This window comes from Phodopus roborovskii, unplaced genomic scaffold (genome assembly GCF_943737965.1).
Source record: "Phodopus roborovskii unplaced genomic scaffold, PHOROB, whole genome shotgun sequence".
Lineage (NCBI taxonomy): Eukaryota > Metazoa > Chordata > Mammalia > Rodentia > Cricetidae > Phodopus > Phodopus roborovskii.
The window spans coordinates 281,365-299,317 of record NW_026126415.1 but is presented as its reverse complement, the minus strand read 5'-3'; the positions used below and the strand labels follow the sequence as shown (position 1 = coordinate 299,317).

The 17,953-nt window shown below is 48.4% G+C and overlaps 1 protein-coding gene across 1 annotated transcript in view; it reads right to left on the bottom strand.

Annotated features, from left to right (window-relative positions):
• Ankrd55 (ankyrin repeat domain 55) overlaps nt 1–17,953 on the bottom strand; it is a 156,412-nt gene that overhangs the window by 94,458 nt on the left and 44,001 nt on the right. Inside the window, exons 7-8 of the mRNA XM_051183054.1 lie at nt 12,560–12,688; nt 4,453–4,637 (exon numbers count right to left, since the gene is read on the bottom strand). Coding sequence (XP_051039011.1) covers nt 4,453–4,637; nt 12,560–12,688 — 314 coding nt within the window. The remainder of the gene's footprint in view (nt 1–4,452; nt 4,638–12,559; nt 12,689–17,953) is intronic.

Genomic DNA, 17,953 nt, shown 5'->3' with positions numbered 1-17,953 from the left:
GAAACCTGAAATGCTTCCCATCACAGCATCGCGTGGGTGTGTGTTTTTCTAATACACGGCACACTTTCTCAACACCATTCATCCATGTGACTAGAATCTTTTCTGCTTTTCTTCTGTCCTCTATTTAAAGGTATGGTTAACTTTGTACTTAATCTTAGAGGAGAGATGTGGCAGGGTGAATATGACAAATAGTGTTTTCCTGCTCCCAAAAGCCAGGCTCAGAACTGGGAGCAGATTGGAAGCGCATGCGGAAGAAGTTGTCCTTCCCAACCTTAGACAGCGAATTCTCCCTCAGATGTCAAGACAGACGTGACACAGGGTGGTAAAGGGCCAGCCTAGCATGTGCCAGGCACTGGATTTGAACCCCAGTACCATTAAAAAATTGAGGTTGATAAGGGCATAAGGGACTACGGGGCTAAACAATAGGCACCCGAGTTTAGCATCTTTGATAGAGCTTCTGGGAGGGCGGGGGCGGGGCCTGTCATGTCTAGTGATGTCTAGCCAATGGGACCCCCTGCAGCCCAAGATCACCTTCCTCCCAGGTACAGCCCAGGGTGAAGGCTCATCAGACCCAAAAGGACAAAGACAAGTGGCAAGAAGGCCATCTCCCACCTCGATTCTTACATACTCTGGGACTGTGAGAAATTCTGTAGTCAGCCAAAAGATGGTAAGAACGAGAAATTATAGGGCTGGTGTGAAAGCTCTGTGGTGGTGTGCTTGCCTAGCATACTGAAGGTTTAGGTTCAATTCTCGGTTTCTATACTGGGGGGAAAAGGATTAAATTATAGATAGTAAAAATGATTACGATTTCTAAAAATCTTGGTTGTGACAAAGCTTTGCTTTCCACTCTTTCCCTTGGGTATACTTTACACACAGGCAAGAAGGAAATGTTCTGAGAACATTTCACACAGTGTGTTGTACCTCCAGCACATACTGTGACTCCTAGCCTCCCTAGGATCTCAATCAAATGGTTACTGACAGGATGCCTTGATGATAATGCTGTCTTAATTATATCATGGACAAAACAGTTCTGGGTAACAGTGCACTGTGACTTTCCACAGCTCCATAGCGGAATTTGGACAGTTCATTTTGATGCGCCATTTCAGGGGGCCTTTAAGTATTCCGGTGTACATGGGAACTTTGTGTCTAAAGCGGAGCTTGAGGCAGTGGCTTGGGAGTGGGGTGGAGTGAGAGCATTGTATCTCTTCAGAGTGAGTGTACTCTGATTTGCTCAGCTACGTGCTGTCTTGTGCTCTTGCCTGTTTGGATGTTGTAGACTTGTAATTGCTTGGAAATGCCTATCAGATCAGAGGTGGTGAGTAGCCGTGGCCATTAGGCAGAGGTGATGAGTGACTGTGGACATTAGGCTTCTGGAAAATACTGAATAAAGGGACTAGACATTGAAGCTACTATAGTTTTAGTCAAGATCGGGAAGGGCATTTTTAGGATGATGAAATGGCACACTATCAGGTTCTATCCCCCTCCCCCCTCCGGCACTGGGATTAGGAAGGCAAAATGGTATCATTTCTATGGACGAGGTCTCCCTTATAGAGAATCACCAAGCTTCCTGTCCCCCTCAATGGGGCAGCAAGGAAGGGCACAGGATGCCAGATCTCTCCTGAGCTTTGCTCTAGGACCTGGGCTCTAGGCAGAAGGGCACACAGGAGAGAGCCACATAACCCCCAGGCCTGGGAGTGCCTGGACGTGGGCAGAGAAGGGTCTCGGGCCCAAGCACATAGAGAGGGTCTAGGCACACAGTGTGGCCTTTGTCCCACACTCAGACTGTGTTCTCTGTAACACTCCTCTCCACATTGTGACACTTTTGAGGGCAATGTCTCATCAACACAGCGATATCTCAGAGTGTGCGGTGGCCCGTGACCTACCACACCGTGTATCTGAAATGCTACAGCAGGTCATCCTCTCCATGTAGAGGGAAAAACTGCCAGTGAGTTCAGTTGATGGAGGCTTACCAACATGCAACAATTCACTTTGAAGGTTTGTGAAATAAACCCTGCCTTACACTTGCTGAGATCGACTGTTTTAATTCCCCCGGCCACGGGAGGGGTACAGAGACTAAGGGAACACGTTGACAACCTTTGATTTACATCCTGAGCGCCTCTCTGGCAAATTTGTGACACAGCTGCCACATTGTCTGAGCTGCAGTTTCTTTCCCATCTCAAGGCTGCAGCGTGATCCTGCAAGCCGGCCGCGGCCGTCGAGGAGTGGAAGGTCAGGGCCTGTGATTTGTGATTTAAGGCAATCCAACAGAGACCAGCACTGACATGGGCGGAGGGGGGGGGTTCCTGGGTGGTGAGGGTTGACAGCTGGAAGGACGCAGGGCCACAACAGCTGTCAGTTCCTAAGGGTTGCTCTGTGAGGCCTGTGAACATCTGGAGAATTTCCAGAAATGTGCAGAGAGGAGAATCTGATAAAAGGCTGTCCTCCCTGAAGGGAATGAGTTGTTTGTTGAAGTGAATTATGACCTCATAGACTGATAAAGTTGGGATATTTAAAACATACAGTACAGGCTGCTTCTGCCTTATTTGTGATTTGGCATTAATCTTAGGTGAGTACCTCCATATTTGTATCGCGTGACTTAGTTTTATCCCTGCGCTTATTTCTTATGTGTGGACGTGCCTCTGCATGGTTGCATACAATGACACTTATGTGGGGACCAGAGGATAACTTTGTGGGAATCTGTTCTCTCCTTCCATTACATATAGAAGTGCCTGTGCCTTTATCTCCTGAGCCATCCTCCTGGCCAAAAAAAAAAAAAAAGGGTGTGTGTTGCTGTGGCCCATGTTCACCTCTAACTTGTGCACCTCCTACCGCAGCCTTCTGGGGCCTGTGGTTCCAGGGTGTACCACCTTGCCTTCTTTCTGATGTATGCTAATAACGGGCAGACTAGTTCTCCAAATCCCTCCCCTTACCTGCATACCTCTCATTCCAATCGTATGATTCTCTTCCCACAAAACCTTTCTTTGGGGAAAATCTTTCACTAGAAAAGGGGGGGGGGAGGGAAGAGCAGGACAGAAGTCAAACAGATGTCTTTAAGCTTCTGAGGATTTTGAACAGTTCAACTATTAGCAGAAATTCATAGTTACTCGGAAAAGACAGTTTCATGTTTAGCATGAGAACACAAGATGCAGGCCCTGGAATGGCTTACCCAGTGCTTTGGTGTGTGTGTGCCTGTGTGTGTGCGTGTGTGTGTGTGTGCGTGCATGTGCGTGCGTGTATGTGTGCATGTGTGTGCGCACGCGTGTGCGTGTGTGCGTTGCGTGCGTGTGCGTACGCGTGCGTGTGTGCGTGTGCGTGTGCGCGTGTGTGTGCGTGTGTGTGTGTGCGTGTGCGTGTGATCACAGAACTGCACTTTCCTGCTCATCAGACCTAATCTTCTGTATTGATTGTCCTCTCTGGGTTCCCTTCCCTGAAGCTTAGGAAAATGGATTTTCTTGTTTTAACGTGTGGTTCTACAAAACGGGGAGCTTTTGAAGCAGGCAAACTTCCTTTCATCTCAGTGCTACAATGTGTTCAGATCTTCCACTCACGCCTGGTGTGACTAACTTCCCCTTTCATACCTTCTCAGGATCAACACCAGCTCTTAGAAAAAAGTAGCCTTCAGTTTCAATCAAAATCATCAGGTTATCCACCTCCAGCCCCTGAGACCCAGGCAGGACACAAGACCCCTGCACACACATACACACACACACACACACACACACACACACACACACACACACGCTAAAAGAACTTCAGATATGTGGGACTTCTAAGATTGTCATATGCTCAGGTCTCACTTTAACAGAAAATGGTGACTACATACTCAGTTTGTAATTCTTACACTTACTTTCAATAGTTTTGCTTACTGTTATATTTTTCCCTTGCATTTCCCCAGACTCAGTGACTAAACTAAACAAAGGCTAGTAAGCATGTCATTGTAGGTGAGCGGTGAGCATTACATTTACAAGACACAGGTGCAATCCTTCAGTCGATTAATAACAACGCCTGAGACAAATCATTTTTCCCGTTCTGCACCCAACTTCCTTTTCCAACCAATATGTCATCAGTGACTAAAAAAAAAAAAAAAGTCCTCTCGTCCTCTTATCTCACCATCCTGGATAAGAAATTGTGGGTGTTATGATATAACTCAGGAATGAAGAAGGAAATACAAACTTCGCTAAGAACCAAGGCCCATGTCAGCCTTCTGAGAACATTGCTGATATTCAGTTAAAAGTGGAAAATCTGACCATACCGTAGTCATGACCTCTGTTCACAACAATGATTTTTCCTTCTCTTACTAAAATAGACCCAGGCTTGATGTCACAGACACACCTATTACCAGCAATAAGGATATAGTCGGAAAGGATGGTGCCTCTAGTACCTTTGTTTTAAGATTAACATTAGGGGATGATGACTGGGAGTTCCCATCGCTTTCTGAGTTGCCATGGATACCTGTCATCCACATCCAGGGCCTGCAGGTTACACTCGGGGACTTTTGCCAGATCGCTGATAATGTCACCGAAACCGGAAGCTGCGGCGATGTGGACACACGTCTTCCCACTCTCATCGTCGTAGTTGATAATGGATGGGCCCTGGTGGTGACTCAGAATGATGGAGCACAGAATCCTGTTTCCACTCTGGAAAAAGAATCAGAGGGGCCCATCATGAGCAGCCCTGTGCATGTTCTTATCCACGCGTGGTGCGGGGGAGGTGCTTTAAAGACAGAGGGTGGCTAAAGGGAACAAAACAAACAGAAACAAAGAAGAAGGAGCCACAGCCCATCTGCTTAGTTAAATCAGCATGCCCTGTACTCACAGGCAGGGCCAGCCCCTTGGCTTCCCAGCGTGGGTACTTTGTCCTAAGTTCACACTCTAGAATTACATAAACTATCCCCATTCTTTTTCAAACAAATAAACAAAACCTCACAATGTTTTAAGTAAGTTCACAGTTCTGTGAAAGGTGAGGCAGGCTTGGAAGGGGGAAGAGTTAGAAAGGAGTGAACTTCATGATCATGTGGCTTTTTTCTATGATCTCTCTCTGTCTCTCTGTCTCTCCCTCTCAGAAGTTCAGATAACAGCTTAGCTTGGCGTTCGTGAGATGGAGCTTAAGTGTGGTGACTCCATTTTTACTTTTAGTTTGCTTTGTCGGGGCCAGTACAGAAATCTAATCCCAAACAATGGCTAACTCATATCCAATTTCTTCAACAAATTTCCATTTATCTCAATTTTCTGCCGGGAGTTTTGTCCCCGCTGGGGTTAATGTCCTCCACACCCACACCTAGTGGACTGATGACAGATTTGTTGACAAATGTCAACTGATGTCAGAGCTAGCCTGACGGATGGGTCACCTAGACAACAAATTACTCATTCGATCTGCTCATTTGACTTCCCATTTCACTGGACAAGGTGGCCATGAAGACACGTGCCCACCTAAATTCGATATTAACTCAGTGAGGAGGAGGGGCTGTGGGAAAGGCCTGCCCCTCGGTCTGGCATGGTGATTTTTAGTCACTGCTTGTGTTGGAGATTCAAACCACACCTCCAGTTACCCAAGGTCCATCCTGCAACAGGGCACAGGCTGAGCTCTTCCCTCCCACAGAACGAGGAAAGGCCCCTGCCAGAGAACAGGGCAGAGGCTGGGCAGGACTTGGGCTCCTGACACGGGAGTTTGGGGGTTGGAGTTGTGTGCGTGAAGGCTGGTGCTGCCTCAGCCGACTTCACTTAAAAACAGAATTTCAGTTTCGGTGCTGACCGCAGAACATTGCATTCCGCTGTCTCCGGGATCTTGGCCACGCAGCTGGAGGGTGGACCCTCTCTCTCTCTCTCTCTCTCTCTCTTATCTCTCATGTGTTTACTGCCTTCCTCTTCCCATCTAGCCTTTGCTCTACACGCCTTCGATATAACTCGACCGACTATTTAGTGTGCCATGCCTGCCTGTTGCAAGAAGCCTGCCGCCACGCTGAACGCATAGCTAGGGCTTCACAGTTTTTTCCTAGGGTCATTCAGTGCATGTCGAAGGGGTCTGCAGTAGAGCTGAAAGCAGTCAAGACTCGTTTTTCTTGGAAAGTACCAGCTGCTGGGGAAGGAAGGCAGAGAAGACCTGCCAGCTTGCTGGATTTGTTTTGTTTATAGTTTCCTGGAAGGGAAAAGGCATTTGGGTTGCCAAGGGGATTCAAAGGGCAAAACAGCTCTGTTCAGCTTCCCCTCTTTGTAGAAGAGGGAGCATTAAGGATAGATGGGAAAAACTAAAGGACACGCCTCACCCTGCTGCGCCTTCTCCTCGCCTGACCCTTGGGAGGATTCACGGAGGAATGGCTACAGCCTAGGACACCTGTGTGGGCCTCCTCTGAAATCTGACAACTTTCCCCATGTGTCTTGGAAGCTTGAATGCTGTAGGCCACCCCTCTGGATGAGGCTAGGCAAGACGAATGACCTCACTTTACACGTTTTCCAGCCTGCCTTTTGCTGTCATGGGTTTTCTAGATAATTCCTTTGCCTGCTCCTGGGTCTCACATGTAGCATTACCATTTGTAGTTTCCTTTTATTTGTAAGCATTCCTCAGTAATAATGATGATAGCTATCTGCACGAGGGAAGGCTTGCTTCTTAGTTCCTTCCTAAGCCACTCCTGACAATTACCCCCAGAGGTAGACGGAGAGGTCAGAGAACAGAGGCCAGGGGGCTAAGGAATTTGCTCTGGGTCACAGGTAGGAACCGGCTGAGCCGGGATAGACTCTGTGGAGTTTGTAGGCTTGGATCTTTGAGAAAAGGGCCCTGCATGTTCACACCGAGGAAGCTGGAGGGAAAGCCGCTGTTCAGACCCGGCACATAAGTAGTTATGAGGAGCCTTGCCCACTGAGGATGAGTTCATCCGTAGGCATTTGAAAAGCCTCTCCTAGGAAGGTCGCCATGGTGCCCTCCTGAGAATCCGAGGCACCCAGCGGCACTGATTTATAAGCCATAGACCAGGGATGATCATCTCTTGGTGACACACTGGACTCCCACAAGCACTCTGGATGCCATCGGCCAAAGGGAGGTGCAGACGGAGGCGGGAGGGGGCCAGGGAGGTCACTGAGGCCAAGAAGTAAGAGAGCACAGGTAGGGATGCCCAGACGGGACTACAGGAAGAGCAGTGGGAAAAGCTACTACACCAGGGGAATAACAAATCCACACGCAGCCTGTTCTTGTGCTCTTGGGTTCTGCACCGGGAAGCTAGATCCGAGACATGGGTTGTTTTGGTGTATTTCTTCCCTTTGCTTTTGCTGCTGGATAATCACCATCGTGTTGCCTTCATGGCCTCTAAGGACTGTTGTGTTCTAGTTGTTTTCTCTATATCCCTCACGAGCAGAGGGCACTGCAGAGGAGCTTGACTCAGAAGAAGGCTTGCCAAAGAGAAAGCGGAATTGAGAGACAATAATGTTGCTATGTGTAAAAAGCAGAGTAGCCCGGCTGTGGTCTCCTTATATTTTAGGTGCCTGAAGTGGTTTGGATGAGGATGGCCCGTATAGGCTCATATATTTGAATGGCTGGTCCCCGGTTGGTTGCTGAAGGAGACTTGCTTTGAGGTTTCAAAGGCCCAAGCCAGGTTAGGTCTACTTTCTCTCTCCTCTCTCTCTCTCTCTCTCTCTCTCTCTCTCTCTCTCTCTCTCTCTGTCTCTCTCTGTCTCTCTCTCCCTCTCTCCTCTCCTCTCCTGCCTGTGGATTAGGATATAAGCTCGTAGCCGCTCCTCCAGCACCATGTCTGCCTGCCCACTGCCACGCACCTGTCCACAATGATCATGGACTCTCTGAAACTGCAAGCAAGCCCCTACTTATGCGCTTCCTTTATAAGAGTTGCCTTGGCCATGGTGTATCATCACAGCAATGGGACAGTAACTAAGACAGTGTCCTCCGAAAGAGGTCCATTGGGAAGCTGTGGGACCAGCTGATTATCAGCATATGTCTGGGGAACTCTTCATTATCAACTTGACTGGGTTAGCATCATTGAATCGCCATGGAAACACGTCTCTGGGTGTGTGTGAAGATGCTCCCACAGAAGTTTAGGGGGATGGAAGACTTAACCCTGAACGCGAGCAGCACCATGCTGTGGGTGGAATCGCAGACTGTATATAAATATAGGAGGAGAGGAGCTGAGCACCGGCATCGGCATCCGTCTCTCTGCTACCTGACTGTGGCTGCCACGTGACCAGCGGCCTCCAGCTCCTGCCAGCACACTCCTTCCACTGTGTACTGCGCACCTATCCTTCTGCTGCCTTTGCCATAGCAACAAGCACAGTTATTAATGCAGAATAAGTTGTGTGGCGCCTTCCTTTTCCAGGGGAGTCTGTTATTCTTTCCGCCTTGAGTGAGGGGATGTCAACATCACTTGGCACGTACTCGTGAGTATACGAATCAGGCCACTGTGTTAGTGTCTGCGCTTTGGTCACGTCTCCTTAAAGGCCTGAGGGATTTATGATGCAGGGTAGCCAGACAAACCAGACCGGAATGCAGATAGTGAGTCCACAGAGTAAGCATTCAGGAATGGGCTGCAGGCTAACCAGCAGGAGGAAAGAACGCACATAATACCTCTGAACTATTAGGATCGGAGCTGTCCTCAGTTAGCCTTTCGCGGGCCAGAGTCCTAACTATTGCACTAAGACAGGAGAAGGAAAGCAAAGAAGATGGCTGCGAAGGGAGAGCGGCAATGACTTTTTGCATCTAACGTTGGTTTTCTATGTAGAATATTTGAAAAACAGATGAAGCTCAGAGCCCCGAAACTAAGAAACAATTGTAACAAGTTTTCAAAATAGAAGACACACATTTTAGAGAAGACAAAATTGTTTTTCTATGTACTGGCAATGCACAAATAGAATTTGAAGTTAGAAACTATTGTTTTGGATGTGGTTTGTCTCTGATAAAACCCATTGTGAAATTTAATTTCCAACCCAATGTCATTTGTTTGTGTTTGCTTGTGTGAGAGAGAAGGGGGGATAGACAGATAGATGATGGATAGACAGATGATAGGTAGACAGATAGATGATGGATAGATAGATGATGGATGATAGATGATGGATAGATGATAGATAGCTAGATGGTAGACAGATAGATAGATGATGGATGATAGATAAATAGACAGATAGATGATGGATAGATAGATGATAGATAGACAGATAGATGATGGGTAGATAGATGATGGATAGATAGATGATAGATAGATAGATGGTAGACAGATAGATGATGGATGATAGATGATAGATAGATGATAGACAGATAGATGATGGATAGATAGATGATAGATAGCTAGATGGTAGACAGATGATAGATAGATGATAGATAGATAGATGGTAGACAGATAGATAGATGATGGATGATAGATGAATAGACAGATAGATGATGGATAGTGGTATATAGATATGGATAGTGTATGCCTGTATTTGTGTACTGGTGCACAGCCGTATGTGTGGGAGCCAGAGGTTCATGTTGAGCATCTTTCCCTGTCACTCTCTACCTTGTTTGCTGACAGAGCCTGATGTTGAACACAGAGCTCACAGACTAGTTAGTTGGCAGGTGAGCTCCAGGTGTCCTCCCCAGCACGGGGATTACAGGTGTGTACCATCATGCCTGGCTTTTTATGTGGGTGCCAGGGATTCCAACTCAGGTCCCCAGGTTTGTACAGCAGTCATTTTGCCAATCCCCCAGCCTCCTCTGCCAAGTAATAGCACTGACCAATGGCCATTTAAGAGGTAATTACACCAGGGGTGTCATTCCATGCCTGGCTGTAGAGGGAGACAAGGCAGAGATACCTGACAAGCTAGTGCCATCCCAGGGAGGTGAGAACATGGTCCTGTGGGTCTGGGGACACTTAGTAAGATTATGACAGGCAGCAAGCGACATGCTTTGTTAGCCCAGCTACAGCCACACAGTGGTATCTTCTAGACAGATAGGAGAATAGGAAAAAGGGCAATGGCCATTGTAGTGTATCCCTAGCTAATAAGGGACCTATAAAGTAGCAGCGTAAGTTGGTTTCTGGGCCTGATGTTTCACGTCTTTATGCCTTGGTGGTTTGGGTCAAATACAAAGGCTTTATTATTTCCAAGCATCGTATCTTTAAATGTGATCTCACTGCACACAGTCCAAGAGGAAAGCAGGAAGTTGGGCAAAGGAATAAACGACAATGGGAAGTGGACTCATCTTGCGGAAACACTTTAAAGAGAGTGTCGTGCTGGCCCTGTGCAATGAGGAGCAAGCACAGAAGACCAGTGAGGTTTCCGGTTACCCCTCGCGCTTGCAGTGTAAAGGGCAGCACACGCAGCCTGGGAATGCTTCTACCAGTACTAACCACATGGAAGGGAGCAGGAGCTCAGGCCCTCCAGAGCACGCTTCTTTCCACGCTGATGTACTTATCGACTGCCATCGAGTGACTGAAGAAACCTGTGGGCTCAGAAGAATGGATGCGAGCACACACGGCCTGCACACACAATACTGTAGGGTTATTCCTTGTACTTGGGTGTTTCATTTTCTCTTCAGTGCCGGAGCCAGATATAGAGTAGATGTTGCAGAAAGTGTATTGCGTCGTGATGGAGCAAGTACGTGAGGCATTTCATGTGTGCGATTGTGGTGAAAACCCAAGACTCGAAGCAAAGAGTAGATAAGATATTGGCATCCATTAACATGAGTCTGACTATGACAGCAGCTTTTAATCCTGGGACCCCTTTGTAACTTTCTGGGAGAAGGAAGGAGTTTTGTTTTGTTTTTTTTTTTTTTTTAAATATCCGTGCCTGGGTTCCATCTTAGAATAACTGAAGGGGAATCTAAGAGTTGGGCCTAAGTATCCACGGCACTTAAAGCTCTTTAGATGAATCTCATAAGTATGGCAGGCTGGGAGCAATAAATATCCTTGACAGCACGGTCATTCAGACTCTAAATTTTAGAGAGTAGAATAATCAGTTCGCCAATCAAGTCTCTGTGAGAGTCAGAGAACACAACTAAGTGACTTGTCTCTTCCAGTCCATCACACCCTAGAGCTGTCACGTGCATTTGGAGTTAAGCTGCACAGATGTGGGTGGCTCTCCTTAGATCAAATCCAGGGCTGTCATGGGAATTCAGTGTGTTGTTGCCCTGGCTTAGCCAAACTGCCACCTAGAGGATAGGGACAGAGGTTTCATGTCCAGAGGGCCAGACTCAGAAGGTGTGGGGTGGAGTTAAGGAGTCTGCCCTTGGGCCAGGCCTGCTGGGGATTCATTCCATGGCAAGGGCTAATTTAAAAGGGGCTAAACTGTGGCTGGGATGGAGGAAGAGAGAGCAAGTGATGCACGTCCATCAAAAGTCCATCAAAATTACTGGCGGCGGCCGGGGCGGGGGCATCCTGAGGGCACAGCGCCCAGAAGCAGGAGTCAGAGTGCCAGGGTATTGAGAGGGGATAGGTAGAAAATGCTTACTTCAGACACCATTTTCACTTAAGCCCAGAACCAATGTGTACAGGACATTGCTGGGGTGCTGGAGCCAGGTCTCTCAGTGCCCCGAACAGAGCCTGCGGCGGGGTGGGGGCGGGGCACATGGTTAGATAATGAAAGTTTGTAGGAGATGGCACAGCAGGTGGGGATGACAAAAACAGGTCTGGTTCACTCTGTAATTTTGCCCAGGGCTGGGTCCAGTGCCCTGTGAGTAACTGAAGCCAAGCTTAGAGACGCACACAAAAAACCAGAGGGGTTTCCAAATTGCTTCTGTTTTCCCCTTCCCTGGGGCACATCTGTGAGCCCTGAAAGTCCCAGGTGCTACTTGTGTGGCATGAAAACCCTGAGTGAAACCATAGCCGGGCAGCAGAGATGACTCACGCAATGAGGCTGGCAGCGGTTCTCAAAAGCTACCCGGGCTGGCCAATGGCGGGAGCGGGCTGGCCAATGGCGGGAGCGAGCGGGGATCTGTGCACACACAGGCACGCACACACACACACACGAGTCTCCACTGATGTGTTACTCCCCACCCCCTTGGCAGGAGGATAGACTTCAGAGCTCTTAGCTGTCTTCACTCTTTCCTCACACTCTGGGACCCACAGGCCTATTCTGCCATCTTTGGCTGTGTGAACCCATGTGGCTCGTCTCCTGTGACAGTGACGGGCAGTGTGGATCATTCATTTCATTGCTCTGTGCCTCTGCAGTGCACGGCTGCGGAGGGCTGGGATGGAGGGAAGTCAGCGAGCTCTGGTCCAAAGGTTTTGAAGGGAAGTGCCCAGTGATCCTCCGAGGGTTTCTGTACATCAATGGTAAGCCTCGAGGGTGAAGAGAGCGCATTAAGGGCGTGTGCGTGCGTGCGTGCGTGCGTGCGTGCGTGTGTGCGTGCGTGCGTGCGTGTGTGTGTGTGTGTGTGTGTGTGTGTGTGTGTGTGTATGTGTGTGTGTAAGTGGCAGGCTTGCAGTTGCCTTTCTGGATATGGGAGGAGGGCAGAGAAGAGATTGTTTGCTCTGTCATCTACATCTCAAGTAACTATCAGGACTGGCGCGCGTGGTGGTCACACCTGTTCAGGAAACAGTTAACACAGCTTCCCATCATTTAAACGTGAGACAAGCTCACAGCCTGCCCCTCACCTGGACGGCCCAGTGGAGAGCTGTTTTAAAGTCCTTGTCCACGAGGGTGGGGTCTGCCCCCTTCTTCAACAGCATTTGGGTGTGTTGAGGCCGGTTGTGGAAAGCTGCCCAATGGAGTGGTGTCATCCCCTGCAATATAATGACCAGAGGGGACAGAAATGAGCACGGGCTCCTAAGAGGACTCAGGTTCTCATCCCCCTCCCCCAGCCAGCTGGCCATCACCCGAGCACCAACGCAATCCTTCGTTTATTAAACCATTGTTGGAGCCATCGTTGATGATTAACTTTTTGCCAGGTTAACAGGTGTCGGGATTACAAAAGTGAGGATGAGAAACAAAATCCCTGCCCTCATGGGAGTTGGCTGCGGCAAAATAAAGGAAGACAGGCGGTAAATGCACTCGGACGAGCCGTGGGCTTTTCCTGGTTGGCACACAGAGCATAGCCAGAGGAGCAACGCCGGTCTGTACAGGCTTCTGTGAGAAGGAGGGAAGGAGGGACACTAGCACCAAGCCACATAGCTGAGGGTGTGCTCAAGGACAGCATCTGAGACTGCGGTCATGCAGGGATACAACCAATCCCCTGTCAAGTCCTGAACGTTACGTGGCTGCTGACTTCCCAGTCCCTGGAGCTGAGACTGCATGGCTGTGGGGTGACTGTGTGAATGAATGGATGGAGGAGTGAACTAGGGCACAGGAGAAATGAAATTGATCCTGGGAGGCCAGTAGGGCTACTGATCTGCGCAAATCATTTGGATTATTTTCCGCATCAGTGGAAGGGGGTGCTGGAATGATCCGATTTACCCTGCTGAGAGGAAACCCTTTCTTGGCAGCCGGGAGCGGGGAGCTAGATAGGTCTCGCCGATGAACCTCAGCGTCTCTGAGAAAACTGAAGGTGTACAGTTAAGGAATGCCTTCGTGGCAAGTGATTTCCTGCTGGGCAATGGTAGCTCCAAAGGAACAGTAGTATTTGGGAGTAAGCCACAAAAGGTGGCCTCTCCCGGATCACTCCTCTCCTCCACACGGAAACCTCCAACATGACTTAGACCAGGGCACCCACCGAGGCTGCAATGGACTGGAGCAGCCTCCTAGCCTCTCTGTTATTCCTGCAAAGAGCATGGGGGTGGTGGGTAAGAGGCTGTTCTGCTGCAGAGGATGAGCTGGGAGGGGGAGACAGGCCTCGACCTCGCTACCCCGGGTACCCGCTGACCCAGGATTTCGTTTGAGTTCTCACAGCTACTATCTCACTTCTTGGGTAAGGATTGTGGTGAAATCTCTCCCATGCTCCCAAGCTACTTCCTCTCCTCCCAGGACACACAGTCAGACCACAGCCTAAGCTTTCTACTCCAGGTTCAGCCCATTGGAAAGCGAGAAGGGACAAGCACTCCCGGAGGCCTGTCTAGAAAGCAAACCCTTCTCCACAGGTCTTCTCATCCGCCACGGAATGTGGAGGGGGCCAGGGCTGTAGAAGGTGACGGGGCCATGAAACTACAGAGCCCCTAACTGCTGAGGTAAACAGACCCGCCTCTTTAGTCAGCATTTGACCCTGATGTGAACCGAACTCCGTTTTCTTGTGCCAGGAGACTGAGAGTTTTTGAGTTACCACGGCAGCTAGCTAACCCTGATCTATGCCATCATTCTTTTATTTTCTAGAAGAGGAAACAGCCCTAGCAAAGTATTCAATTCTGAGTGAGAACAGACCTCTTTAGCCCAGGGTTTGAGGTCTGTGGGGTGCTGGGCTCAGGATGCTAAATCCCCCCAACCAGTTTTGTAGTTTGAGTCTGTAATTTATGGCATGCTGGCGGGGTTTCAAGTTCCCAGTGTCCTCTAAGGCTAACCCTCTAGAGCTGTTCTTGGGGCTAGTTAACAGATTGATTCCACATGGAAAAGAGTACTGGACTAAAGACTGGGTGTTGCCTACTTGCTGCGTTTTCTTGGAATACAGTCACTGCATGAGTTTCTATGGATCTTCATTTTTCACTAGGCCACTGGGATTGGAAATCCAAACACAAGGGAGCCGGATTCTTTTTCTTTTATTTCACATTGATTAGTCTTTTTCAAGTTGTGAGATCCCATCTTAACCATTGGGTTCATGATAGCTGCTCTCGTCTGCCTGTCTCAATGCCAAGAGCTTTGGACAGTGAGCGCATTGTAGAGGCTAAGGAAATACCACTCATTAATTAAGCCAGTGAATGAATCCCCACAGTTCCTGACTGCATTGCTTGATTTTGTAAAATCTGGCTTTGCTTTTTTATCATTTTTTAATTTGTGTATGTGTGGTATATGTGTGTGTATGTTCATGCATGTGCTCGCGTGGGCGTGTGGGTGAAAAAGTGTGTCATTGTGAGTATGTGTATATGTAGAAGCCAGAAGTTGACGACCAGGGTCTTCCTGATTTTTGAAACAATTGGAGCTCACTGAATGGGCTAGGCTATGCATACTGGCAGCTGAGCGCCAGGGACCCACTCTAGCTTTCCTAGTGCTAGAATTATGGGTACACATTGTGCCCATCCTTTTATGTGGGCCTGGGCATCCAAACTTGGGTCTGTCCTCATGATGGAGGAGGATTTTGTTGACAGAGCCACTTCCCCAGCTTTACACACTTAAAAGAGAAGAAGTAAAATGAATTCTCCATACAAGGTAACCTTTTCAATGATCACTGTAACCAACTTATCAACCCACTCTTCAGAATTTGGGGGGGAGCGTTCCAGAAGACCTCATTGTGTACTGCTTTCCAGCTGAGGAGGCAGCTCAGCTTGTAAAGCACTTGGCTCAAAAGCAAGAGAAGCTGAACCCAGATCCCCAGCAGCCCTGTTAAAAGGCCAGGCCTAGCAGCGCACATCTGTAACGCCAATGCTGGGGATATGGAGGTGGGAAGTTCCCAGGGGCTGGCTGGCTAGTCAGTGTAGCTGAAACGGTGAGCCTCAGGTTCAGGGAGAGAACCTGTCTCAAAAAGTAAGGCGGAGAGCAACTGAGAAAGACAGCCGACATTGACGTCTTAACACACACAAAAGCACAAATGTATACAACACGCAAGGGAAAACATGCAATGGGCAGCAATGATTATGTAGAACGGATGACTTAAGAATGCAAGAACTCATTGTGAAAACGTGGTTGTAAATTAAACTGTGATTATTGTGTCCTGCAGAAATAAAATGTCACCAAGTGTGTATATGAGGTTGGGGGGCCGCGCCCAGCTTGTAGAACTCAGGTTGCTGGGCTTGCTGGCAACCGTCTCTTCCTGTTTAGCTATCCAGTAGCCCCCACACATACCTTTGTGACCTTTTTGGCACTAAGAAGTCTGTGTGCATTGTCTTATTGGAGTTTACAGTGATCCCAAGGGTAGGAGTTTTAGAATCACTTTTGGAGCGAGGAAGTTGAAGCAGACAGGTCAACCAACTTGCCTAAAGCCAGTGGCTCAGGGCTTGGTAAGGCTGGAATTCAGATTCACATGTCTGTGGTTCCAAAGAAAAATGATCTTCATTATGTTGGTAGACACCATGTTTGGAAAGAAGTTCAGGTGCTGGAAATTCTGTTTTTGTGTGTGTCAGACATCTTACTGATTCAAGTCTTGCCACTTTATGCAGTGGTGTTATCACGAGAGTACAGGGTGCCATCCTATAGTATTGGCTACGCTATTTGTCTCTAGGTTCCTCCTAAAAGAATAACTAGCGGACCTTTAGAAACTACTCCTTTCTCGTTGCTATGTTTCTGTGTAGAGTTTCTCTGTGTAGCCCTGGCTGTCCTAGAACTCTTCATGTAGATCAGACTGGCCTTGAACTTAGAGAGCCTCCTGCCTTTATCCCTTGAGTGTTGGGATTAAGGCCTGCCACCACCGCGGCTGCCTAGAAATGACTCTTTGTGGCTATCTACTACGACTTGATTAAACTTCCCTGAGTACTATTACAATGTAAAGAATTTGTAAACTTTCAGTCAAGAGAAATTTCCTGTTGCTGTTTTTTCCCCTTGCTGAGCTAATGAGAAATAAAAATAAATCCTTGTAGCATGAGTACTCTGAAAGCCAAAGCTTTCAAAAGTTCATGGGTAACCAACCATTGGTATTGTGCAACTCTTCATTGAGGAACGCTTCCCTACAATGTTTCCTCTTTTCTTCAGATCCTGTGGAGCCTGCAGACAGTCAAGCTGTGTATGGTGAAGGCTTGGCTTCAGGCTTGGAAGCCGATACCACAGCAGAGTGTCACAGGTAAATGGAGATGCTGTCTACTGCACCGAGCACACGGCAAGTGTCTGAGACATGTTCTCTAGAAGTAGTGAGTTTCAGGTTATGAAGGATCTGTTGGACATGGGGAGTATGGAACCCATTGGACATGAGATAGCCTTCCCTCATCTGCTTTTCCCACCATCTGTCTCCTTGGCTCCACTGAGGATTTACTTAGACCCTGGAAACATTCAGGAGGTAAAAACTCAAGAAATCACAGATATGGTGCAAATAAGTGCCCAGATGGCCTTGGTGGCTGCAGGACTCCATTTTAAAATGAAATATAAACCAGCGTTGGTTCAATGACTGGAGAATAATTCACATTCAGTTAGGAACGTCTTCAGAACGTGTTCCTTTGACTCAGGACGTGTCCTGACTGTTGCAGGAGTCTGCACACCATAGCTGGTGGGCTGTTGTGAAATGGCACTCATTTGCAGATGAGTAATCCTGTGCCTTGAGCCTGTGCTGTGCAGTTTCAGTCCGGCGTAGCTGACAGGTTCTACAAGAATCTTAGGTCTCCCTCTGACAGCCGTTGCTAACTTTGGGTGTGTGTTGGGGGGTGGGGGAATGGGTTAGTTTTGTTTTCTGAACCAGAAATCTGACTCATGTGAAGCAATTTTACCATTGCTACTTAACAATGAAGGACAGAGAACAATGTCGTGGTCACATGCAGGGCCTGGCTTGTCTAGGTATGCAGAGGACAGAACAAAAGCAGCGTCTGAGAGTTCAGAAAAACAGCTCCACATCTTGAAGGGTCTAGAACTGCCAAGAAGCTTAGTCTCTTCCTGGCTGACATTTCAAAACTGACATAAGAAAATAAGGACATGACTGTTTGTAGGCATGGGCTGATATGAGGGAGAATTCAGCTAGAGGCATCTGGAAAGGCCAGACTGAGCATGGCCAGCAGATGAACCGGGCCTTGAGAGCAGAGGCAGAGGGCAGAGTGGGAGAGGGTGGTTAGGTGGCCAGGAGCATGCTGGGAGCCCAAAGAGCCAAGAGACCAGGTGTCCCAAATGGAAAGAGAAGCTGGGGGAAGGGAAGCAGAACCCAGCTCAGGGAGGAAGAAGTTCAGGGTAGGGGTGAGAGTGCTGGGAAAAGCCACAGGCATTCAGTGAAGGTGGGAGAGATCGCCAGCCTTGGCTTTCACATGTTAATAGGCACCGCAGCCATGTCCGTGTTA